The sequence below is a fragment of the Chiloscyllium punctatum genome, chromosome 17 (assembly GCF_047496795.1).
Source record: "Chiloscyllium punctatum isolate Juve2018m chromosome 17, sChiPun1.3, whole genome shotgun sequence".
Taxonomy (NCBI): Eukaryota; Metazoa; Chordata; class Chondrichthyes; order Orectolobiformes; family Hemiscylliidae; genus Chiloscyllium; species Chiloscyllium punctatum.
The window spans coordinates 85,060,443-85,087,996 of record NC_092755.1 but is presented as its reverse complement, the minus strand read 5'-3'; the positions used below and the strand labels follow the sequence as shown (position 1 = coordinate 85,087,996).

The window sequence follows — 27,554 nt, the reverse complement described above, 5'->3', positions numbered from 1 at the left end:
TTGTCGTTTTTAAACATGGACTACTTCAGTATCGGAGGCATCATGAATGGTGGTGAACATTGTGCAATCATCGCTAAACATCCCAACTTCTAACCTTATGATGGTCATTGATGAAGCAGCTGAACATGGTTGGGTCTTGGACATTTCTGCAGTGATTCCTCAAGGTAATGTCCTGGAGCCGAGACGATTGATTCCAACAACCACGACCATCTTCCTATATGTGAGTGATGATTCCAACTTATTTCATAAATGCCCACTGAGCCATAATTAAAATCAGTCAGGGGAGATGATGGCACAGTGTATTGTCACTGAACTAACAATCCAGAGGCCCAGATTAATGCTCTAAAGACAGAGGTTCAAATTTCACCATAGCAGCTGGTGGCATTTGAATTCTTGATAAGTGTGTAATATAAAGTTAGTTTGATTAAACTGTCATCAATTGCATCTAAACAAAAATGGTTCACAAATGTCCTTTAGTGAAAGAAATTAATTGTCCTCATCCGGTTTGGTCTATATGTGACTCCAGACCAGCAGCAACATGGTTGACTCTAAACTGCCCTTTGAATGGGTTAACAAGCAACTTACTTCATGGGCAATTACTGACTGGCAACAAATACCAGCCTTGCCAGAGACACCCACATCCCATCAGAATATTAGAAAGAAGCTTTGAAAAAGGTTGAAAACCATTTCAGATGGATGTTGTTGACCAGGACTTGGTCTCAGAGAGGTTCAGTGGAGTACGATACAATATGGATTTACTTCTTCAACCACTTGCCATTGCAAATAATAAATAACAGACAAAACTGTAATATCACTTTATTTAAATTTTTCTCTATATATTTTAATGCCTAGCAGCATCAGACCAGTCTATCCCATAATTTGGGTTTAAAAACAAGTCATCATTAACTGGCACATATGCAGCCTGGCTACAGTTCTTGTTCATATCATATTTACATTTAAATGTACAAAATGCATACTAGTCAGGTCAGTTAACAGCAAAAGTCAAACCACTTTTACTATCATCGTCAGTCATCCCTGAACAGCACACCATCAACTCTGGTTTATGAACTGGAAATCTATCACAGTGTAAGATAAAATGCACATACAACACTTTTTGAAAACATTATCACCTGCTGTATAGAATTGAAGGTACATTCTCTTAAAATTGGCAACCATTAGGACCAAGGCCCCACCAGAATCCTGGATTTTGCCAAACTTTGAGTTGGGAGCTGATGGCAGCTTGGACCAATCTGGTTTGGATGTGTTTAAAGCTGCTTGGAGCAGGGGACTAGATTGATGCACAAGCAGCAAAACAGATAAGTTTAGCACCACTCAGCACCTAACCAAACTATCAGGTAAGTTTATTTTACTAGAACAAAAATGCATGACAATTCCAGAAATGTTCAGCTGGCTTTGAGAGGGTGGACCTGTACATGCTTTCGGTAAAGCAGTCTCAGAGGCTTCTACAACTTTGGCTAAAACAAATACAATTGGCATTCCACATCTTTGCAATACTGACTTACACAAATCTTTACATTCTGGATAATTATGAGATAATATTACTTACATCCACTTTTAATAATCAAACATTCCCCTCTGCTGGCTGATTTAGGAATTGTATTTTACTTTCATAATTAGACTTACTCAATAGATCCCCAAAACAGGATAAAGAATTACCAGGATATAATTTTGATGGCATTATTTAACATGTACTTTTCTCAAGACTGTATTTTACTTAAGTGCTGTAGAGTTTTGTGGTGTGCTGGTTGGTTCAGGGATGACATTTAACCTCAGCAGGCTGTGACTGTTGGGTCCAGACCTGAGCGTTTGGTGATGTTTAGTTTATTCACATCCTCTGCACAGGTTGGATGGATTCCTATGGTAGATGACAGCTGAGTGTATGTAGCATTGCATCTAGAAAAAAAAATGCATGATTAAATTGTAATGAAATAGATATTTGGTAAAAGCCAAATGAACAAAGAGGTAGAGGCTTACAAAGTGATAAAACTTACTGCAAATAAACAGGCTATTTTGTTCTATAATTAATATATAGATGAACATGCGAGTTAGGGGCATGAGAAAGCCAAGTGACTTCTCCAGCTTGCTCCACCATTCAACAAGATCATGGCTGATCTGATTGCAACCTCAATTACACATTTTCACCTACTCCGAATGCTCCACACAAGTTTCCTTCCACTTCTCATCGTATCAGTATGTCTAACTTCTTGGTCCCTCATGTACGTAATGACTATATTCATCTTTCCTTTAACTGTGAATTCTAGCAGCAAAGAACCTTTTCTACCTCCCTCGCTTTTCTTCTAGATTTATTACATTGATATGAAAACATCTTCTCTTCATTTATCATTGGACTCCAAACATGTATATGTGGACAAATATATCTTTACATAAGGTTGTGATGTATGCCAAGAGTGACAAGGAGTGAATCTTGCATAATGAGACTTCCAGACAGCTCTGGAGGTGAGTAGGATGGCTGGGACAAACCAACATTTAAAATTATTGCCAAAATTTTGATCTAGTTTAAATAAAAGCACACTAAGTCTGGCACAAAAGAATTGTGTTCTTTATCCCTGCCAACAAGACTATAATTCTTCTTAAGAAACAGCAACTACTCATTACAGGGAGCATTACAAACATATAATTTACCAATGACTCACAAAAAGGTAGACAAATGTGGTATCTCGGGAGATATTCATTTTCTCTAAGTACATAAGGTGGTGCTAGAATGATACTGGCTGAAGTTCTTGCATCACAGTTCTTCTTTGAAAAAAAACACAAGTTTTTTTCTGTCTTTCTAGCTCCTGATGTACAAGATTGTGTGTTGATTTAAGGTCAAATCTAGACATTGGGAATCAACTGGTTTGAATGCTCAGGTATCAGCAGAAAGGTGTTTGTTATTTAACATGTACTGCACTCCAAACATTTACATATTGTTATGCAACTTCACCCAGATTCCTGCATTTCCATATTTTGCATTTTCCAAATTTTCTTTGTTTTCTTGCATCAACAAATTAAATTCAAGCACTTTGAGCTCACTTTCAAATCACGTAATGGCTGTACCCACAGTTCTTTGACAATATTCTCTTTACATCCTTGACACCCCCAGGTCACCTCACTGCATTCCTTCATGCTATTCTATTCCACTATTTAGAGGTATCTCTCATAGCCATTACCAATCTCCCTGCCATTGCTCACATTGCCATTATCCTCTTACAATTTAAAAAAAAATCTGCAAAATTCCTTTCCTTCATGTTCTTCCCTTTTCTGCTCTTGATTACTGTCCACCAGTTTTATCACCTTTGGTAATGTTTTCTGTTTATACAAAGCACCACAAAAATGCAATGTGTTGCATAAAGTATAATTTGATAAATCTTAGCAAGAAGTTGTCTTATGAGGTTATAATGGAGGTTTGCATAATCCTAAATACAATTGATGAGCACCGAAACTGAACGTAGCTGACTCCAAAGCAATACAAGTACAGCAGCATTGTATTTTAGAATTACAAAGAAATAAAAGTGTGCACACTAGACAGACATAATTCAAATATGTACTACTAGTTATGGAAGTACAAGGAGAGCACTACTGAGTAGTAAAAGATCATGTTGTAACAAAACATATAATTTATGAAATATATTCTATTGAAGCTAGTTTTGTTATAAATAGAAATTAATTCCTTTCATCCTACTTTATTCCCAGGGCAAATCCTTGAATGACCTCTCCGGCATTTGGTCCAATGAAATGAAGTCCTAGAATACGCTGGTCACCCTCACGTAAGCAAACCATCTTGATATAGCACTGGGTAGCATCCCGTTCAGCTATTGTAAATTCCAGTGGCTTGTAATACGCATGGTAAACCTAACCAAAGAGAGGTCAAAATAATAGGATGATATACTAAAACAACACATGCCCTACATTTGCTTTTGTTATATTATGTATGCATATATGTAATTGTTCTTGCATTCATTTGTATATAGCTAGATGTACATTACAAATATATAATTTCAGTATAGTTTGTACAGTATAAATGTTGTTTTTCCTTTTCACTGGTATTTGTTGCAAATTGTCCCGATTAGTGTAAGACAAAAAGCTTTCATCAAGCATCTTTTTTCAGCAATACCCAAGTTCTACGTAACTAAATATATAATTATAACGTGTGCATATGTGTGTATGCAAATAGTCATAGTGATACCTTGCAATGTCATGCATACTGTATTGATGATTAAAGACAAAATGTCACATTCCGCATTAGAGAGAAGGGGTTAATTGGCTTAGGAAGTACAGAAACAATACAGTGGCCATTTTATGTAACATATGTTCATAATTCCATTACAGATTCTTACATTCACAAGTAATAAGAACTATCCATGTGAACCTGTCATCCTCTTGCCGGTTAAGCTGCTGCAGGGCCTTGACTAATAGAAAGGTATAATTACAGTGTAACAAGCTTGCATCAGCATTTACCATAATAAATGTTGATGCAAAAATTATAATGGAAAAATTGACATCAAGTTCCTTATACTTAATATTTCAACAATATTTTCTACGAATGTGTCATGGTAATGCAAACAAAGTGTATACATACATACATACATGTAATTTAGTAAACATTTTAAAACCATATTCTGTCCTTATTTTTGTATTTCTATTACAATAACCCTGTCCACATGTATAATGGCAATTGTTGTGTACACTTGTTACAGTAGATCAGCATTGGAAATTGAATTTCATAGCCTGATTCCCTGTTCTGTGAAAATGATTATTGATTGGTGGTTTATCTGGCATCAGGGAGTGGGACAACCAATAATTTAGCAGGACTGTGGCAGGGTACTTGAGATTGGATTTAACAGAGGGTTGGCTCACTATTAAATGGCGGTCAGCAGTGAGAATGGGGGTAAACTCTAGGATAGACAGCATTTGTTAAGGAATCCCATATGTAGCAAAAAAGGGCTTGCGATTTTCCAAGGCATCAGTATAGACTGATATTTTATGATTTCTTTGTTCCCTTTTATCCATCTGCCATTCTCTCAACTGAAAAAACATAAACATACTAATTACTATCAACAAAACACAGGCTGAAACTATAGCTCTCAAATTTGAACTGGTTTCCTTTTTAAAATTGAGAAATATAAATGAGGAAATACTGTGTGTGTGTCTGCATGAGTGTTTGTGTCTGACAGCTGTTAGAAATTGGATTGTTGGTAATTTCTATTTGCCAACATAACAGATGATCGCATGAGATAATTGGAGGCAGTTTTGTTTTAAAATTCAACACATTTATTTTTGAAAATTTAACTAAATTTAAGTGAGGGAAGCACCTGGTTTGTCTAAATTAACGCATTTTTTTAAGCTTAAAGGACTGAAAAGTTGCAAAAGGCATATGTATACTCAGTGTCCCATTGTTTTTCCTGATATTGGCAACAATTATTGGAAAAACACACCATTTATTTAAAAAATAACAGAGTAGAAAGTAAACCCGAAAATTGCAAAAATTTGTTCTCCATTCTGAAAAGCTTTTGAATGGAGTTTGCAGGAATATTCCAGCAATACAACTCAGCAATACATTAATGTTTAATGTATATCGGGAAATAGGGACCACAGCATATGCTGCTGATACATCAACTGCAGCTCACAAAATGCACAGGTCTGCATTGAGTTATCATGCCTAAGACCAGAGGCTATTAGGAGGAAGCAGCCTTTGGACAAAACTTTCAAAAAATTTGTAAGTGCAACCCCCACACCCCCGTTGGGGCTATTGCTTTTTGCAGGGTATGCTAAATATAAGCCATATCATCTCAGTATAAGGAGGGAGGAAGTGTTGGGTATTCTAAAAGGCATTAAGGTAGAAAGTTCTTTATGGAGAGGGTGCCTGGAAGGTGTTGCCAGTGGAGGTGGTCGAGTTGGGCACAATAGCATCATTTAAGGTGTATCTAGACAGATAGATGAATGGGCAGGGAGCAGAGGCATAAAGGCCATTGGAAAATAGACAACAGGTTTAGATAGTGGATCTGGATTGGCGCAGGCTTGGAGGGCTGAAGGGCCTGTTCCTGTGTTGTAATTTTCCTTGTTCTTTCTGGTGGATATATTTCAACGTGAGTACAGGGCTGTTCTCTCCACTGTCCAAGCCAGTATTTATCCTTCAACCAGACATCACGGAAATCCATTTTCTGGCCATTATTGTTTGTGGGACCTTGCGATATATAAATTGACTGCTGCATCTCATACAATAGTAGCTGTAATTTCTAAGTACTATGAACCGTTTTAGGACATCACGGGGACACAAAAGGCACTCATACCAACATTAGACTTCAGGCCAGATGAAATTCTCCTCTTTCATGAAAGTAGGCATAGTGCATATGGAAAGTCTCACCTCCTTGTTGGCACAGGTCCAAAACACTAAATTGCCTACAATTCCTCAGTAGCTCACAGTCTCACACAACAAAGCCACAAAAATGTCTGGCACATGAAATGGAAATATAGTATTGGCACCATGCAGCTGTTTCTCTCAGGGTGAGATTTTGCCCAACACTTAATCAGTTGCAAACCTCATTTACAAGTACTTAGTGTTTTCACATTGTACAAAAGTAAAAGCATCCTATTTCCCAGAACTAATCCTCCTACTTAGTGGGAAAAGTCCCAAATGGAGTACAAAAGCAAGTGGGTTCTGGTAAACCTTGCTAAGTTATTGGTTACGCCTCACTTGAAGTCTTACATTCAATTCTGTACCAAACTTTAGAAAGGATTTTTTGAGAAGTTGGCATTGTTCTTTCCACAACAGAGATGGAGAAGGGAAGGCTCAGTACAGGCATTTCACACCTGAGAGATTTTCATACATGCTGTACTAATTATTTCCAACGGTAGGTGGGTCGATGACCAGAGAACATAAAGATAATTGGCAAAAGTAGTAGGTGAAAAGGAAGAAATTTTTAAAATATTTAATTCAGCAAGTGGTTTACTCCTTAAAAAAAGAGGCTGTTTCATTCTCATCTTTCAAAAAAATAAATGACTTACAGTTGAAAAGAGAAATAATTTGTAGGCTATGGGATAGACCTGATTGGTTAACTCTTTCAAAGCACAGGCAAGATGGACTGAATGGCTTTCTTCCATGTGACATGATTCAAGAACCATTCAGTAAAATATATTCATTTTGTTAACCACCAGAAGACAAACTGAGGCTCTCACAATTTGGCATTTGTAGAATTTCTAATTTAGTGGATTCCCATAGAGAAACAAAAGCGTTTTAAATTTGGTGCATTTTTGTTCCTTCAGAATCCTGGCCGAGGAGCTTCAAGAACACTGATGTAGAAGCATTAGATACTTTCTGGTCCTTCCCTTAAATTGTGAATTGTTCCATGCGTACCTTCAAATGTGGAACACAGAAGACTACTCCGCTACAGAGGGATCATACCCAAGTTCCATCTTGTTCTCTCCCAAAATTCATCTAAGTTCAGTTTTAGAAGAGTCCACCAGATGGCAATCATGACTTAATAGAATATCTAGCTCCATAACCCAGTTGTGCAGGGACCAGTATCCAAGGAGATGTAATCTAAATTACAGATTAGTGCATGATTCTGAACCTATATTTTGCTTGATTTGGTTTTTTTTCTTTATTCATTCACAGGATGAGGGCGTTGCTGACTAGACCAGCATTTAGTGCCCATCCGGAATTGCCCAGAGGGTAGTTAAGAGTCAACCACATTTGCTGTGTGTCTTCAGTCACGTGTAGGCCAGATGGCAGATGTAAGGATGGCAGTTTCCTTCCCTGAAGGGCATTAGTGACCCAGATGGGTTTTTCCAACAATTGACAATGGATTCATGGTCATCACTAGATTCTTAATTCCATATAGTTATTGAATTCAAATTCCCCCATCTGCCATGGCGAGGTTCTAACCTAGGTCCTGAGAACGTTATGCGGGTCTCAGGGTTAACAGTCCAACAATAATACCAGTGTGCCATTACCTCCATATTGTTGAACAACTCACTGAACTAGAGAGAAACAACTACAATCTTTACAAAATATGGCTCAATCAAAGTGATTCGTTAGCATGTAGTCTGCACCAAGTAATTAGGAATTATTTACTAAGAGAAAAGAACTTAAAATCTACAATTGTCTAGAATGCACAATACCAAAACTGTCAATTCAGTCCTGCTCCTTCATACTGGATTTAAGGTGCATTTTCAACTAACTGCATTAGCAAAGCTTTCCATTTATCTCCTACCTAAGTGTTCAGCTAGCTTTTCCTTAAAAGTATCAACAAAACAATTAATAGAACAACAGTGCTATGAAGACACTCCTGAAAACTTTTCTTTGACTTAGCTTCCATCCTTGAAAGTCATAGGTGCAAATCAGAAACCTTTTGTATCACATATAGGGTAAAAGCACTAATTCTAAGTTCTACTAATTTACAAATCTCAAGCTCCATTTATGAAGTGATCTTGTCCCTCTGGCAGGAAAAGTCTGTCTAAATCTCCCCACACATGAAACTTAAACAAGGCAATCAAATGATTAAGAGAACCTTACAATACAGAAAAATAGACCTTTACTCTTCCTACCTCTATATTGTCTTCACCATATTGTTGTACTGCCTCTTCCTCAGACAGACCTACGCAGCCATACTCCAATGGCGTGAAAACTGTTGTGGCGACCTATGTATACAAATCAAGCATTTCAACTGGACAGAAATATTAAGCTATTAGATTAAAGTTATCACAGTATCAGCTGGGCTCAGTGGTGAGCATTTTACCTCCAAGTTGCAAGGTTCTGGGCTTAGGCCACTCTAGGACTTGAGCACAACACTCTAGTACAATCCGAAAAAGTGTTGCATTCTCAGAGGTGTTGTTTTTGAGCATGGGGGAGTGAGCCAACTGGGATTGAACTAAAGGAAAGTTTAAGAAAGGAAAAGAAACAAGAGAGCAGAGGTGCAGAGTTGAGTAACAAAGGACAGAAATAACAGCAGAAGAGTGCAGCAGAAATTAGAATCAGAAATATAATGGTAAAAGGTCAAAGCTTAAGGCTCTTTATTTAAATGCACACCGCACATAAGATAAATGAGTTGATGAGTTGATAGCACAAATAGAAATAAATAATGTTACAGAGATGTATTTGCAGGGTGACCGAAACAAGGAGCTCAGTACTCAAGGGTATTTGAAGAACATTGACAGGATAAATCAGATGGGCAAGGACAACACGCAAGACAAATTTGTAATGTTAATGTGCATCATGGATAGTTTCTTAAGGCAATACGCTGCAGAATTTGTTGAGGAACAAGCTATTTTAGATCAGAGATTTGTAATGAAGTTGGATTAATAACAAACCTTGTAGTTAAGGGACCTCTAGGGAGCTAGCAATCAGAACATGTGATAAATTCAAATTTAGCTCAAGGACAAACATTTCAGATCTCAAACTGGTGTCCTCAGGTTAAATAAGGGCAATTACAGAGATAATGAAGGAAGAGTTGTCTTAAGTAGGCTGGAAGAAGGTGATGAGTAGCAGATGTTTAGGCAAATATCTCTTAACACTCAGCAACAATGTATTCCGGTCAAAAAGATGGACTTGCTGAGAAGGAAAGGCCATAACTGATTAATGACGGCAGTCAAGAAGAGTATCGAATCATAAAAAGCAGCAAAAACTAGTGATAGGTTAGATAGAGTCACATAGCATGGAAACAGACCCTTTAATCCAACCAGTCCCTGCTGAACTTATTCTCAAACTAACCTAGTCTTACCTGTCTGCTCCTGGCCCATATCCCTCCAAATCGTTCCTATTCATCTTCTTATCCAAATGTCTTTTAATTGTTTTAAATTGTATCTGCATCCAGCACTTCATCAGAAAGCTCATTCCACACCACCGTCTGTGCAAAAAACTTGTCCCTTGTCTTTTTAAAATCTCTCTCTCACCTTAAAAACGTACCCCCTAGTCTTAAAATTCCCCATCCTAGGGAAAAGACAATTACTATCTATACCCCTCATGATTTTATAAACTTCTATAAAGGTCACAACTTAGAACATGGATCAGTACTTGGGGACTATGATGTTGTGGCCATAGCAGAGACGTGGGTTTCACAGGGGCAGGAATGGTTGCTAGATGTTGCAGGGTTTAGAACATTTAAAAAGAACAGGGAAGGTGGAAAAAGAGAAGAGGGTGTAGCATTGCTAATCAGAAAGTGCACCACAGCTACAAAAACGAAGGTTGTTGAGGAAGGTTTGTCTACTGAGTCAGTATGGGTGGAAGTTAGGAACAGCAAGGGAACAGCCACTGCATTGGGGGTTTTCTACAGACTCCCTAATAGCAGTAGAGAGATTGAAGAACTGATAGGCTGGCGGATTTTGGAAAAATGTAGATGTAGCAGGGTTGTTGTTATGGGTGACTTCAACTTTCCCAATATTGACTGGAACCTCCTTAGTGCAGATGGTTTGGATGGAGCAGTTTTTGTCAGGTGTGTTCAGGAGGGTTTTCTCACTCAGAATGTGGACAGGCCGACGAGGGGGGAGGCCATTTTGGATTTGGTGCTCGGCAATGAGTCAGGACAGGTGTCAGATCTTGCAGTGGGAGAACACTTAGGTGACAGTGACCACAACTGCCTCACATTTACCATAGCCATGGAGGGGGAAAGGAGCAGTTACCAAGGGAAGGTATTTAATTGGGGAAAAGGAAACTCTGATGCTATCAGACAGGAGTTGGGAAATACAGACTGGCTCAACTGTTCCACAGGAAGGGCACAGCAGACATGTGGAGACTGTTCCAGGTGCAGTTGTCGCGAGTAATGCACAAATTTGTCCCTCTGAGACAGATAAGAGAGGTAAAATTAAGGAGCCTTGGATGAAGAGAACATAGGAGCTTCTCATCAAAAGGATGTAAGGTGGAGAAAACAAGGATCCAGCAGATCCTTGCACAGCTTTAAAGAATTACAGGCTTGCTGGAAAGGAGCTCAGAAATGGACTGAGGAGAGCCAGGAGGGGGCACGGCAAAGGCTTGGCAAGAAGGATTAGTGAGAACCCAAAAGCATATTATTCATATGTGAGGAATAAGAGTGTGATTAGGGAGAAGGTAGGGCCGATCAGAGACAGCTTAGGAAAGTTGTGCGTGGAGTGTGAGCAGATAGGGAAGCCCTAAATGAGTTTTTTGCTTCGGTTTTCACTAAGGAAAGGGACCTTGTTGTGAATGAGAATTTTGAGGAGCTGGGATACAGGCTCGAACAGATCAAGGTTGAAGACGTTGATGTGCTGGAAATTTTGGCAAATGTTACGATTGATAAGTCCCCAGGGCCAGGCCAGATTTATCCCAGGCTGCTTCAGGAAGCGAGAAAGGTGGTTGCTAAGCTGCTGGCGAAGATCGTTGCTTCCTCACTCTCCATGGGAGTAGTACTGGAGGATTGGATGGAAGCAAATGTTGTTCTTCTTTTCAAGAAAGGTAATAGGGAAATCCCTGGCAATTACAGACTAGTCAGTCTTACGCTTGTGGTCAGCAAGGTTTTGGAAAGAATTCTGAGGAATAGGATTTATGACTATTTGGAAAAGCATAGCATGGCTTTGTGAGAGGCAGATCATGCCTCACAAATCTTATTGAGTTCTTTGAGGAGGTGACAAGACAGGTTGACGAAGGTTGAACAGTGGATGTGGTGTATATGGACTTCAGCAAGACATTTGATAAGGTTCTCCATGGTAGGCTCATGCATAAAATCAGGAGGTATGGGATACAGTGAGATTTGGCTATCTGGATTCAGAATTGGTTGGCTGACAGAAGGCAGAGAGTTGTTGTAGATGGAAAGTATTCTGCCTGGAGGTCAGTGTTGACTTTGTTCTTGGGCCTCTGCTCTTTATAGTTTTTATGTGACTTGGTTGAGGGGTGGGTTAGTAAATTTGCAGATGACACAAAGGTTGGAGGTGCTGTTGTTAGTCTCGAGGGCTATTGCACGCTGCAGCGCAACATAGGCAGGATGCAGAGCTGGGCTGAGAAATGGCAGATGGAGTTTAACCTGGATAAATACGAAGTGATGCATTTTGGAAGGTCGAACTTAATTGCTGAATATAGGATTAAAGACAGGATTCTTGGCAGTGTGGAGGAACAGAGGGATCTTGGTGTTCAAGTACATAGATCTCTCAAAGTTGCCACCCAAGTTGATAGGGTTGTTAAGAAAGCGAATGGTGTTTTGGCTTTCATTAAAAGGGGGATTAAGTTTAAGAGCTGTGAGGGTTTGCTACAGCTCTACAAGTCCCTGGTGAGACCACACTTGGAATATTGTGTCCAGTTCTGGGCGCCCTACTATAGGAAAGATACAGAGGCTTTGGAGAAGGTTTACCAGGATGCTGCCTGGACTGGAGGGCTTGTCTTATGAAGAGAGGTTGACTAAGCTCAGACATTTCTCTCTGGAGAAGAGGAGGAAGAGTGATGACCTGATCGAGGTACACAAGATAATACAGGAATGGATAGAGTCAATAACCCAGGGCAGGATTGACTGGCACAAGGGGTCATAGTTTTAAGATATCAGGAGAAAGGTATGGAGGAGATGTCAGAGGTAGGTTCTTTACGTAGAGAGTTGTGAATGTATGGAATGCGTTGCCAGTGGCGGTGGTAGAAGCAGAGTCATTGGGGACATTTAAGCGACTGCTGGACATGCACATGGACAGCAGTGAATTGAGGAGTGCATAGATTAGATTATTTTATTTTACATTAGGATTAATCCTCGGCACAACATCATGGGCTGATGGGTCTGTTCTGTGCTGTACTTTTCTATGTTCTATGTTCACTTCTCAACCTCCACCTCTCCAGTGAAAAATGCTCCAGCCTTTCTTTATAATTTAAACTTTTCATACTGGAAACATCCTGGTAAATCTTTTCTGAACCCTCTCCAGTTTAATAATATCCTTCCTATAACTGGGCAACCAGAACTGGACACAGTATTCCAGAAGAGGCCTCACCAATGTTCTGTACAACCTCAATATGACTTCCCAACTCTTCTTCTCAAAGGACAGAGCAATGAAGGCAAGCATGCCAAGTGCCTTTTTCACCATCCTGTCTATATGTGACGCAAACTTCAAGGAATTATGTACCTGCACCTCTAGGTCCCTCTGTCCTATACTACTTATTAAAAAAAATTCAAAATTAGGCTATTTGGCTGTCAGGTTCACTCTGTTATTCGATCATGGCTGATATGTTTCTCAACCCCATTCGCCTGCCTTCTCCCTGTAACCTTTGATCCCGTTACCAATTATGTAGTTATACATTAAGTTTACATCATCACCACCCAAAATCACTGCAATTTTTTGCCCAGGTGGATGTAGAAGACCAATTAGCACTATTTTGAAGAGGAGCATGGGGAGGTCACCTTAAGTAGCCTGGCCAATGGTTGTCGTTTTATTTAGGGCTGTTTATGTGCAAATAGTTTTTTTTATATACAGTAGTGGTGACTGCACTTCAAAAATGCTCATGGATTGTAAATTACTTTGGGGTCCAAAGGTGTTAAAGAATTTTTATCTTCCTTTCCAATGAAGTGTGGGCCAGCTGGCTGAGACCCTGATAATGGGTAATTGCACAGTTGAACCAGGAAGTGAGGAGCAACTCTTTATAGAGCACATATTTCATCTGCCAAAAAGACAGCGGCTCCAACTACAGAGACTTCCTGCCATTCCATTAAATAACAAAGCTATTTATAATTGTACTTCGTGTAAATATGCTATTACACTTGCACACACAGTTAAAACATTTCTTCAATACATTGACTGAGAGACTTTTAAAATCACTCGCTAAAGCATTTATCCATAAGATTTACTCACATTGTCATAGTTCATCAATTCAGTAGAGTTACCAAAAAGACGATGTGCCAGTAACTTGCCGGCTTTGATAGCTGTTGGCGTGAGCTCTGGTCGACCCTATTAAACAAAATAAGTAAAATGATCTCAATCCCTCTTGAATAGTATGATTATTTACTTGTGTTCCATTTTGTTGCTGACTATTCTGTTATGACATTCCAATATATCAGAGGAAAGAGTGCATCAGGTTGCACTGTCCAAATATTAGTTGGTTTGCTTTGCCTTGTATGTTTATCCTGACTGTATATATTTAACCCATTAAGGGCACCTGCTTTTCTGCCTTTAACTTGGTCAAAGTTGACTACATCTCCCTCAGACAACCAATGTCCTTCTATGCTTTAATTTTCACATTTTGGCAATGTATCTTCAGCTTTTTGCTTGGGATGGTTGAAGTAGACTGTATTATCCAGAAGACATGCTTTCTAGATTACAAGTAAAACACTGTCAATTACCGAATAATTTATGCATTGGGTTTGAAGATGCTGAAACGTGAATACTTATCAGCCTCAGCTGTGAAAAAGCAAGTACTGCAGCACTGAACATCAAAACCAATAAAATTAGAGTGCACCAAAAGTACACAGATCATGCAACCAATTTACCCTTTCCTTTCATTACATTTCATAACAACTATAACAAATTAAACCATTGATAGTAACAGCTGGATCATGTCTTACCTCTGCAAGATCTCCAATTGCATAGATGTGGGAAACAGAAGTTTCTTCATTGGCACCGACAATGATCTTCCCAGTTTCTGGATTAATCTGGACCCCAGCTTTGTCTAAACACAGGTCACCTGTTTCAGGTGCCCGACCTGGAAGCAATTGAAATCTTAAGTACGTAATCAACATCTTTTCAGATGCTGTGTAGTTATTTACAATACATAAAATGCACAAAAATGTTGAGCACCTGAAACTTGCAGCTAAGCACATGTCTATCATAATCAGGTGTTACAGATTCATAAGACCATAAGAAATGGTAATGACCTCTAGAGCCTCCACCATGTCTGATCCAACATTCCTTATGTCCATTTTTCACAGTCTATCTATCTTAGTCTTAAATATACATAAGGACTCTGCCCCCACAGCTCTCTGTGGCAAGGTGCTCAAAAGATACTCAATCCTGAGGGAAGAAATTCCTCATCTCATTTGATGAAGGGCTTATGCCCAAAACGTTGATTCTCTTGCTCCTCAGATGCTGCCTGACTCGCTGGGCTTTTTCAGCCCTCAACTCTGATCTCCAGCATCTGCAGTCCTCACTTTCTCCTCATCGCAGTCTTAAATTGTCATTGCTTTATTCTGACACTATGCCCTCTGGTCCTAGACTCTTCCATGAGGGGAAACATCCTCTCAGCAGTGACCCTATCAAGCACCTTAACAATTCTGTATGTTTAAATGAGATCACTCTCATTCTGCTGAGCTTCGAGTGGAGTACCAATCTGTTTAGCCTTTACTCATAAGACAATCCCTCCAAATTGGGTATCAACCTTCTCTAAACTGTGTCCAATGAAATAGTATTTTTTCTTAAATAAAGGGACCAAAACCATCTTAAAAACTGAGAAAGAGGCAGTAACTGACCTGATACTTACAGGCACTTAATCTTTGTTTCAACATTGATTAAATTGTAACCAGCTGAATATGCAAATTTAGAAGAGGTTTTTATTTTTCTGTATATAAAAGATGTATAAGACACATGCAGTTCTTAAAAAAAATTCTCCAACTTCTATGGCTGTTCTAACCTCACCCTTATTCTGCAATATAACAGGTAACTATTACCATGCAACTCACCGCTAAGTTTGACTCATATATCATTGTCAGATAGACAGACAAAATGTATTTTTAAAAAGTTTCAAAGTAGTGCATCTGCATGAAATCAACTCTCAACAATGTGATGTACCAGGTTTGACAGTTACAGTGGGATATTGTTGGTCGTCGTCTTGCTTCAACAACAAATGGATAGTGATCTGAGACAGTCACTAGGCACAGCAAACATTAATGCAGCAATGACACCAGATATGGCACTTACATAATCATCTTCGCGACTGTCACTGGACAGTTGGTGAGAGACATCTTACCAGAGATGGATCTTTGCAACTGATTGCATTTGCCACTATGCTACTTGAATATGAAATCTGTCCAAGAACATTAGACTGTTCATGTTTCGATGGGCAACTATTGCATAAATAGAATATTAACAAATGTGGGTTTTTTAAAAGCATTATCCCACCATACCAACTAAATCCACTGCCTTTACTTTCATATGAAGGCTGGGAGTTGACCCCACAACAGCAGTAATAATAACTTTCATTAATATACCTTTATTGTAGCAAAACATCCCAAGGCACTCCACAGGAAAGTTAATGGTCAAAATTTGATGCTGAGCCAATGACGAGTTATTAGGATAGGCAATCAAAGGCTGGTCAAGGAGGTAGGTTTTAAAGTAAAGCTTCCTCTAGTGGTCCCCAACATCATAGATCCCAATCTTCAATCAATTCGATTCGTTTCATATGATATCAAGAAGCAGTAGAGATACTGGATAAGGCTATTGACCCTGACAACATTCTGGCAATAGTAGTGAAGACTTGTGCTCGAGAACTTGCTGCTCCCCGATCCAAACTGTTCCAGTACAGTTAGAACACTTTGGCATATAAAAACAGTTTGGAAAATTGCTAATGTATGTCCTGTACATAAAAAAGCAGGACGAATACTACCCAGCCCATTACTGCCCCATCAGTCTACTCTCGATCATTAGTAAAGTGATGGAAGAAGTCATCAATAGTACTATCAAGCAGCACCTGCTCAGCAATAACCTGCTCAGTAATGACCAGTTTGATTCTGTCAGGGCCACTCACTCCTGATCTCATTACAGCCTTGGTTCAAACATGGACAAAACAGCTGAATTCCAGAGGGCAGGTGAGAGTGACAGCCCTTGACATCAAGGCTGCATTTGACTGAGTGTGGCATCCATGAGCCCCAGTAAAATTGAAATCAATGGGCACGAGGGACAAACATTCTGCTGGATGGGGTCATAATGGCACATAGGAAGATGGTTGCAGTTGTTAGAGGTCAGTCAATTCAGCTCCAAGACATTTCTGCAGGAGTTCCTCGGGGTAATGTCCGAGGCCCAAACATATTCAGCTCCTGCTCCTCAGATGCTGCCTGACCTGCTGTGCTTTTCCAGCACCACTCTGATTTAAACTCTACTTCATCAATGACCTTCCTTCCAAATTAAGGTGAGAAGTACAGATGTTTACAGATGATTGTGCAACGTTCAACGTCATTCGTGACTCCTCAGATACTGCAGCAGTCCATGTTCAAATGTAACAAGATCCGGATAATATCCACGCTGGGGCTGACAAGTAGCAAGTAATATTCGTGCCACACAAATGCTAGGCTATGACCATAACAAATAAGGGACAATCTAGCCACCACACCTTGACATTCAGTGGTGTTACCATTACTGAATCCTCCACTAACAACATTAGTGGTGTTAACATTGACCAAAAACACAGCTGGACTCGCCACATAAACACAGCAGCTACAAGAACAGGTCAGATCTGCAGCAAATAACTCATCTCCTGACTTTCCAAACGCTGTCCACCACCTGCATAGCACAAGTCAGGAGGAGTGTGGCAGAATACTCCCTTCTTGCTTGCTTTGTATCACAACCACTTGGTGAAGGAGCAGTGCTCTGAATACTCGTGCTTCCAAACAAACCTGTTGGACTATAAACTAGTGTTGCATGATTTTTAACTTTGTACACCCCAGTCCAACACCAGTACCTCCAAATCATGCTTGTATGGGTGCAGTTCCAACAACACTGAAGAAGCCTGACACCATCTAGGATAAGGTAAAAGCAAGGACTGCAGATGATGGAAACCTGAGTCTAGATTAGAGTGGTGCTGGAAAAGCACAGCAGGTCAGGCAGCATCTGAGGAGCAGGAAAAATCGACATTTCAGGCAAAAGCCCGTCATCAGGATCTAGGATAAAGCAGCCCGCTTGATTAGCACTACATCCACAAGTATCCACTCCCTGCATTACCAATGCTCAGTAGTAGTGTGCACTAACTACAAGATGCACTGCAGAAATTCACCAAAGATCCTCAGACGGCACCTTCCAAATGCACCACCACCTTTAAGTTCTCCTCAAATCACTTGCCATTCTGACTTGCAAATATATCACTGTTCCTGGATCAAAATCCTGGAATTCCCTTCCCAAAGCATTGTGGGTCAACCCACAGCATCTGGACTGCAGCAGTTCAATGTGGCAGCTCACCACCACCTTCTCAAGGGCAACCAGGGACATGCAATAAATGATGGCCAACCAGCAATGCCCACATCCCACAGTGAATTAAACGAAAGTCTTGTAAGGAGAGAGAGGTAGACAGGTTGTATGGTTTAGGGAGGGTTTTCCACAGTTTTGGACGCACAAAGATAAAAGAAAGATTGCCAACAGTGGGGTGAAGGAAATTGGAAATGCACAAGAGGCCAGAATAACACTTGTCTGGCCACTTGCTCCAGGGGTCATCTTTTATTCTGATTTGATTTATTATTTTCATATCTACCGAGTTACAATGAAAAGTATTGTTTTGCCTACAAACCAGAGAAATTAAACCTTATGTAAGTATACAAGTCCAAAGATGCCCAGGTCAGATGAATTGATCATGCTAAATTATCCACAGTGTTAGGTGCATTAATCAGAGGGGAATGAGTCTGGGTGGGTCACTTTTTGGAGGGTTGGTGTGGACTTGTTGGGCCAAAGTTCAATGCAGCTAAAATGTGAGGTGATACACTTTGGGAAGAATAACAGGATGGCAGAGTACTGGGACAATGGAAAGATGCTTGGTAGTGTGGATGTACAGAGGGATCTTTGAGTCCATGTGCATAGATCCCTGAAAGTTGCCACCCAGATGGATAGTGCTGTTAGGAAGGCATACGGTGTGTTAGGTTTCATTGGTAGAGGGATTGAGTTCCGAAACTGCAATATCATACTGCAACTATACAAAATGCTGATGCGGCCACACTTGGAATATTGTGTACAGTTCTGGTCGCCCCATTACAGGAAGGACGTGGAAGCAGAGGAGATGTACCAGGATGTTGCCTGGTCTGGAGGGAAAGTCTTATGAAGGAAGGCTGAGAGACTTGGGTCTGTTCTCATTGGAAAGAAGGTGGCTAAGTGGGGGGGTGGGGGGGATTTGATAGAGACATACAAGATGATCAGAGGATTAGATACGGTAGACATTGAAAGACTTTTTCCTAGGATGATGACGTCAACTTGTACGAGAGGGAACAACTACAAATTGAGGGGTGATAGATTTAAGATAGATGTCAGAGGCACATTCTTTGCGCAGAGAGTCATAGGGTGTGGAATGCCCTACCTGCTAAGGTAGTCAACTCAGCTACATTAGGAAGATTTAAATAATCCTTAGATAAGCACATGGATGATTTTGGGATAGTGTAGGGGGACGAGCGGAGAAAATAGTTCGAGGGCCGAAGGGCCTGTTCTGCACTTTATTGTTCACTGTTCTATGTTCAAAGGGCCTATTTCCACACTGTAGAGAATCTAATCTAATCTATATCAGGGTAACAGAACAGAATGCAGAACAGAGTCGTCTAGCTACAGAGAAGATGCAGAGAAAGATCAATTCTAATATGTGAGAAGTCTGTTCATAAGTCAGATAACGGCATGGAAGAAGCTGTTCTTAAAATTGTTGGTATGTGTGTTCAAACTTGTATATCTTCTGCTGAAAATGTGTTGCTGGAAAAGCGCAGCAGGTCAGGCAGCATCCAAGGAGCAGGAGAATCGGCGTTTCGGGCATGAGCCTGAAGAAGAGCTCATGCCCGAAACATCGATTCTCCTGCTCCTTGGATGCTGCCTGACCTGCTGTGCTTTTCCAGCCACACATTTTCAGCTCTGATCTCCAGCATCTGCAGTCCTCACTTTCTTCTTGTATATCTTCTGCCCAATGGAGAAAGGTGGAAGAGAGTGTAACTGAGGTTGGGAGAGGTCTTTGATTATGCTGGCTGCCTTCCCAAGGCATTTGGAAGTGTCGACAGAGAAAATGGAAGGAAGGCTGGTTTTTGTGATGGACCTTGCCTGTTATTTCTTACAGTCTTGGGCAGAGTAGTTGCCATACCAAGCTGTGATGCATCTATAAAAATTGGCAAGAGTCATCACAGACATGCCAAATTTCTTTATCAGTTGTGAATATTCGGGAGGCAATGGCATAGTGGTATCATGACTGGATTACCTCTGTTAATCCAGAGACCCAGAAATGTTTTGGGGACCTGGGTTCAAATGTTGCCCTGGCAAATGGTGGAACATAAATTCAATTTAACAAAAATCTGGAATTAAGAGTCCAATGATGACCATGAATTCACTGTCGATTGTCATGAAAACCCCTTGTTCACTAATGCTCTTTAGGGAAGGAAACTGCCATCCTTACCAGGTCTGGCTTTCATGCGACTCCATATCCACAGCAATGTTATTGACCCTTTATGGTCATCTGAGTAATTAGGGATGGGCAATGAACATTGACCTAACCAGCAATGCCCTCATCCCATGAATGAACAAAAAAATCTTGGCAGTTCAACCCTGAAACTAATAAAGGCAAGGCTGATTGTTTTCCCACCTTTTCCAAGATTCTAGCAAAAATGACAGCTGTCACTAGGAACCAATTAAAAAGGTAAGGATTCTAAATTATTTCCATCCTCCTGGCCACTATTGCTCACATATTATCTTCTGCATTTGCTAATGCTGCTCTGAAATCGTCCACCTGGAAGTGCACAAGAATAGTCAGGTCTGGCAGAGTTGACATTGGTTTACTTGCATCCTACTGCTCTTGCTCACCTATGTCAGCTCCCAGGCCAACAATGCCTCTTTTGAAATTCTTAACCACGCTTTTAAATTCCCAAAATATGTCATATTACTCACCTCTGTAACATCCTCCCAGGTCTACAAACTCTCCAAGATCTCTTTGCTCCTCAGGCATCAAGAATCTCCTATAATAATGACTCCAGCTGCACTGGCCTTCAGCTCTGCAATTGCCGCCCAAAACCTCTATCTTTTCCACTGAGTCACTTCCTCAAATCTACCTTTGAAATCTTTGGCCACTATCCAGTCTCTATCAAAATCTTTGTCATTTTTGTGAAGTGCCTTGGCCCATTTGACCACATCAAAGGCATTAAATAAATGAAAGCTATTTTTCTGTGATGCTTCAGATCCAAAGGTCTGCCCAACACACAAAGCATAAAAATGAGTTGGACCAAAGGGTCTGTTTCCATGCTGTACATCCCTATGACTCTATGACTTCATAACTAGTTTGTGTCATGTGCAAATTTAACTAGCATGCCTTTGCACTCCAAAAGTAATTTGACACTCATTTTGAAATGTTGAGGACCCCATTCATCACATCCATCCAACCAGAAAAGATGCTGACCATAATCTTAAAAGGGACTGAATGAAGTGGGCCATGGTGTTAAATCTGGAAGAATCACGCAGGAAACCCAGTGAGGCCTTTCTCAATATTCGGAACAACTTGTCGCATTTCAAACTTGTGTTCGAGACATTGTGACAAAATTCTTGCCAGTAAGTAATGAAATGCCTATTAAGGGGGATTGTTGCTTGATATTTTCTAATCAGAGATTGTTACAACTCTGCAGTAGGTGGGACTTGACTCAGACCTCAGGACACTGCCACTGTACCACAATTACCTGTGTAGATCATTACTTGTTGTCAGCCTCATTAACTGCAAATCTCACCTCATTAATATACAGCTTCCTGTCCAACCAAATGCTGAGAGGAAACTCGATGCAATATACCAGACATAAAAGTCTAAGCAGGCAACTTCGACTTGTCACTTGGTAACCAAGTTACGAAGTTATGAAAGGCGATTTCAGGGCAAAGAGGTACATTTTAAGGAATTTTTTTTTGTGGGGGGGGGGGGGCACGGAAATGTGTGAGAGAGAGAAAGACACAGAGAGAGAGAGAGAGAGAGAGAGAGAGAGAGAGAGGGAGAGAGAGAGGCGTTACGTGAAGGCGTGAAGGAACCTCTGGTACGGGAAGCCGAAAACACAGATGCCAATTACACTAGAAAGAAACTGAATATGTGCAAGAGACTAGAATTGATAAGTATAGGAATCTCAAAGGAGTGGAGGACTAAAGGAGATTAGAGCAAAAACCTTATGAACAGCGTATTACTACCCTGAATACGAATAACGCTGTTAATTTAGCATCTTGTAAATATCAAGATGAAGAAAATGTAGAACAGTACTAATATGTACAATCATAGAGTCATAGAGATGGACAGCATGGAAACAGACCCTTCGGTCCAATCTGTCCATGCCGACGAGATACCCCAACCCAACCTAGTCCCACCTGCCAGCACCTGGCCCATATCCTTCCAAACCCTTCCTATTCATATACCCGTCCAAATGCCTTTTAAATGTTGCAATTGTACCAGCCTCCACCACTTCCTCTGGCAGCTCATTCCATACACGTACCAACCTCTGTATGAAAAACCTCTGTTTGGCTGCTTTATTTGCACTTTAAATGATCAGCTTAATGAGAGTGCTCATAAATAATTATGGACTCGCATTGCAATAGTAGTACATAGATCAAAGATAAGTCAAATTTTCAGGGCAAGAGAAATGCTGAACAACACCGATAATTACTAGTTGTTAAAAATAGTTGTGCACAGTTACCAGCTGCTCTCCCATCATATTGAAAGCATTTGAGAATACTTTCTATAAATTGTCATTTGCTTATCCTGCACTTCCTTTTAGATGAGTGATTGAAATGGTCAGTGCTGAAGTACCTCCTCGTCTCCTGACGAGCTTGTATTTTTATCTCGTTTCCCACTCATCGTACTATATTCATACTATATCCTGCTCCATTGTTTGTTCCTTCCTCCCCATTCCCCATCATCAATGTGCCACCCCATGTCCCAACAGTGTGAATAACAGTGATAAAATACCAGGCCCATGGATGTGATAGAATTTCCAACAGTCATAATGCAATCTGTATTTGGATTATAGATTGTGTAAATTAGGATCCAACAAGTAACTGAGGTTTTCTGAATTCCCCCCGTCTTCCTGAATGCTGAATCAAGGGACAAATTAACCTGTCAACAGACATTAAAGCAGATTTTCAAAGAAAGTAAGAGTTGGTGCAAAAGACAGAAACTGCAGAAATACACACTTTTATTAAGACAATTTTTACCTTGTGCTTACTTTGAATGGAGGTACTAACCAAAGAAAATGCCTTGTATATTAAATATCAATGACAAGACATTATTTAGCTAATTCCACTAAAGTTTGTTGGCAAAGTCAGTGGAATGATAATTTCAAGTTTCATTCAGTCAAGTCAGGCAGTTAAAGGTGGCTGGACTGGACGGTGCCAGGAACAAAGCTGATAGCGACACACACCCAAAGGTTTGATTCACTGGAAATCAACTTTGCCCTTCACATCCATCGGAGTAGGACAGCTGCGTGAGAAGGAAAATCAGCTGAAGTTACTGGCCAGTGACCTCCTACTGGAAAACATAGGTCAGTACTAGGAATACTGCAGAGAGTGACTAACCTCCTGACTCACCAAAGCCTGCCAGCCATGTACAGGGTACAAGTCAAGAGTGTGATGAAATACTCCCCATTTGCCTGATTAAATGCAGCTCCAACAACACTCAAGAAACTTGATATGATCCAGGACAAAGCAGTCACTTGAATGGCATCATATCCACAAGCATCCATACCTCCAACTCCAACACTCAGTAGAAGCAGTGGAGAAATTCACCAAAGATCCTTCCAAACATACGACTATTTCCATCTAGAAGGGCAAGGGCACCAAATACATGGGAACATCATCACCTACAATTCCCACTCACCACCCTGACTTGGAAATATATCGCTGTTCTTTCAGTGTTGTTTGATCAAAATCCTAGACTTCTCTCCCTAGTGGGAGAGTACCTACAGCACATAGATTGCAGTTGTTCAAGACGGCAGCCTACTGCCACTCTTTTCAGGGGAACTAGAGACAGACAATAAATGCTAGCCCAGTCAGTGATGCCAACGCTCCATTAGTGAATAAAAAAAAACACAATAATTATGAAAATGCAAGATATATTTCAAATGGATGGAGTACAGATACATGAAGAAATGATCCAAGGTTTAAGGAAATTCTACAGCAACGAAAACACTAAAATTACAACTAAACATTCATGCTCAGCAGCCACAGAGTGAAGACTTGGAATGTACACTATAGATCTACCATTACAGTTTTAATCTGCTACCTAGGTGACAACACAGATTGCTGTCCAATAATTGAAAAAAAACATGTCAACCAGGCCAACTCAATGGTCAGCTAAACTAGCATCCAGAATAGATGTAAGGGTCACTGAGGGACTTAATCAGTCACTAATATCAACTCAAGCTCCTGGACAAAGAGAGTTATTCTAGTAACATCTCAGTCATTTTGTATCCAAACTTATTTTCAACCCTACCTAATTTCGCTTAGATTTCCAAGACCTACATTTGGAATGGGATGATATTTGTTTTTCGAAGTATTTTGTATTCCTTCTTCCTCAACAAATGAGTTACTATTTAAATAATTCCAATATTCTTGTGAGTCATAACTTATTCCTCTGAAGTCATATCAACAACACTTCGCAATCTTTGAATCAACACTAAAGTAGAATAAAGTACTTGAGGGTAATTTTCCTTGCCAGTGTTAAATTCACCTATACTTTCCCAGCATGGTTTACTTGGTTTGTCTGAGTTTGATAGTTAGAGAGCTATCTGATGGATGATGCTAGCATCCCCACCTACAAATAATACATTTGAAAGTACATCATGTTGCTGCACCAACTTACTACTGGTCGTGAATTATTTCCTCTCAACCAAAAATGCATCTGGGAAAAGTAAACCATTCCTTTCCTTTCCCCTCCTTCTCTTATTAGTCGTTTTTGTCGCACTGCCTTCTCCCCACGTTCCAGCCACTAGAACGGTCCTGATCAATATGAAAATTCACGAATTAAACATTTCCTCAGTTTTACGAGCTCATGAGCATAATGCTAAACTTGAGGGACAATTTTAAAACATCAATGAGTTACACATCATATGTAAAACCCAGTCATTTGGAGTATGAACCATCTCACTCTAGTTTTTTGATACAGCCTGTTTTTTATGAAGATTCTAAAATACACACCAATGCAATACAATTTTTTATAATGTATTAATTGGTATACTACAGTCGAACCTGGTGTTCCATTTATAGTTTGAGTTGCTTTGCTAACCTTTGCACATGGTACAGATTCCTAAATGTATTTGTCCTGGAGTCTCTTAAAACATGATTGAGTGACATGATTAATTCTCCATGACCTTTTTTTGCTCAGAGGGAAGCAATTCTGACTTTAGTTTCTCCACATAATGTCTTTGATCTTGCTAGATCTGTTTGCTTCACTTGCAAACAAGACTCAAATAATTTTGGCTTGTACGCATTTGTGTAATAGTGCTATTTGTATTTTCAGAGGTAACAGGATAATGCGATCAGAAAATACATAATCCCCAGTGAACAATATATAGATTCTAATCAACTTGTTCAGAGATGTTATTACACACCTCTGGAATAGGTGAACCTTGAACCTAGGCCTCCTGGCCCAGATGTAAGGACACAACCACTGCCCACAAAAGTCCCCCTGAGTCATATAATGGAGCTCGGAGTTAATAGTTCAATCTTGTCATATTAACCTGTAAATGATAAATCAAGACCAGAAGTGCTGGGAGATTCTAAAAGCTATCTCACGATATGCAATTTGCACTTAATTGTACAAATTGGGCAATAATGCAATCCATCCTTTTCTTCCCTAAAGGCTCTAATTAATATAACAAAATTCTGTAATTTAATTTGTTCTCAGGGAACTTGGGAATGGCAGTATTCATTATTCCACAGGAACTGCCTGTAAAAGAAATGGAAAAAGGCCTTAAAAAAGAAACCCACACCACTTCTCCCAACACCAACAAGTACAATACTCATTTTTTAAAAAAAAATCTATTTTTAACCAATTGTTTATATTTGAAAGGAAGTACTAAGACCAAAGTAATATAATTCAACCAGCCAGCCTCCGGGTTGCAATGATCACACATCTTGGTACTACAAGAATAGATTTACTATTGTGCTCTGATCAATCAACACAAGGAAGTCTCGACAGCAGAAAGCAACAACCACAACTGCCAATCAGCCACAGCTTCAAATGCTCATTTTCATTCGGCTTTTAAATTGGAAATATAAAAGCCTCCATGGCATACTGACTGTACCAACACATTCTTCCAAAATCCCAGGGACCCGAAATATCAACATCTGGCATTTGAAAATCAGGTTCTTCTTGGAGTTTGCATTGCCTGGGGCTTACTAAATTACTTTTTTTGTTTAATTTTATTTTAAACAATACAGCACATTATCTACAGGTAACACCACTAAAACGCAGTTCTCTTAAGACTGCGAAGCACAGTTACAGCATTGCTGGCTCAATCTGTTGCTACCCTTCAGTTCAGTGGGCAGTTAGGATCTTGCCCACATAATTTACAAACAAAAATGCTAGTGCATCAAACTATAATGTAGCTTTGAAAAGAAATATTGACAGTAAAAAGGAAATGTAAACCTTCATAGCACTGAGACCAAAACAAAATACAACCTACAATACTTAACATCAATAACTCCCCACACAAAGGTTAGGCATATTACATGTCATGTCCGATATAAAATCCCCAGGGGCAAGATTATTCAGTTATTAAAACAAAACTTGAGATTCTATTCATAATTTTTAGTCCACTTTAAACATTCCCAAAGCAAACACCTCTCAAGCCCACTCATGGCTGACCTTAGGCTTCAATTCCAATTTCCAACCCATCTCCATATCCTTCAATTCCCACGTTTAAAATTTTTAATAATTCCAGTGTTGAATGTATTCAACAACTGGACACCAAGCTCTAAGGTAGAAGATCCCAAATATCCTTAAATCCTTTGAAAAAGAAACCCTTTGAAACACTTCAGAAATCTCTCATGTTAGTCACAAATGATGAACTGATTGCTCAGAGTATGATCCACAGTTTTAGATTCTTCTGATAAGCCCTTAAGACTCCAAAAAGGAGTCACTGGACTCAAAATGCCAACTGTTTCTCCACAGGTGTGATCAGATGTGCTGAGTTTCTCCGGAATGTTCTGTTTTTATTTCAGATCTCCAGATTCCACAGTATTTTAGCTTCATCCTCTCAAGACAGTTATACATTTCAAATTGTCTTTCACTCTTCTAGATTCCAGAAAGGTAAAAAGGTATTCCTGATGAAGGGCTTTTGCTCAAAACGTCGATTTTCCTGCTCCTTGGATGCTGTCTGAACTGCTGTGCCTTTTCAGCACCACTCTAATCCTAAATTCCAGAAACCCTACCATCCCAAGAATCAATCAAGTGAACCATCCTTGCAGTTGATTTAGAATTGCTTCACCATTGGTGCCATATTTTAAGTTGCCTAGTCTAAGCTCTGGAATTTCTTCTTCACACCCTTCTGCTTCTGTACGTCACTTTCTCCTTTAAAACCCAGCTTTTTGACCAAGCTTTCGGTTACCTATCCTAACAGACTGAACCACGCAACAATGTCATACTTACTTTTACAGTGCTATTGCCAAGCATCATGGGATGTTACATGGTGTTACAAGTGTGATATATAAATTATTGTAGCTGCTCA

At 39.9% G+C, this 27,554-nt stretch overlaps 1 protein-coding gene across 2 annotated transcripts in view; it reads right to left on the bottom strand.

Annotated features, from left to right (window-relative positions):
- Positions 1 to 800: 800 nt before the first annotated feature.
- Positions 801 to 27,554, bottom strand: part of txnrd2.2 (thioredoxin reductase 2, tandem duplicate 2) — an 84,357-nt gene continuing 57,603 nt past the window's right edge. For both annotated transcript variants that reach the window (XM_072587769.1, XM_072587770.1), the window contains 5 exons: positions 14,499 to 14,635; positions 13,789 to 13,884; positions 8,569 to 8,661; positions 3,704 to 3,873; positions 801 to 1,914 (listed from right to left, as the gene is read on the bottom strand). In XM_072587769.1, the coding sequence (XP_072443870.1) occupies positions 1,791 to 1,914; positions 3,704 to 3,873; positions 8,569 to 8,661; positions 13,789 to 13,884; positions 14,499 to 14,635 (620 nt within the window). In that variant the 3' untranslated portion in view covers positions 801 to 1,790. The remainder of the gene's footprint in view (positions 1,915 to 3,703; positions 3,874 to 8,568; positions 8,662 to 13,788; positions 13,885 to 14,498; positions 14,636 to 27,554) is intronic.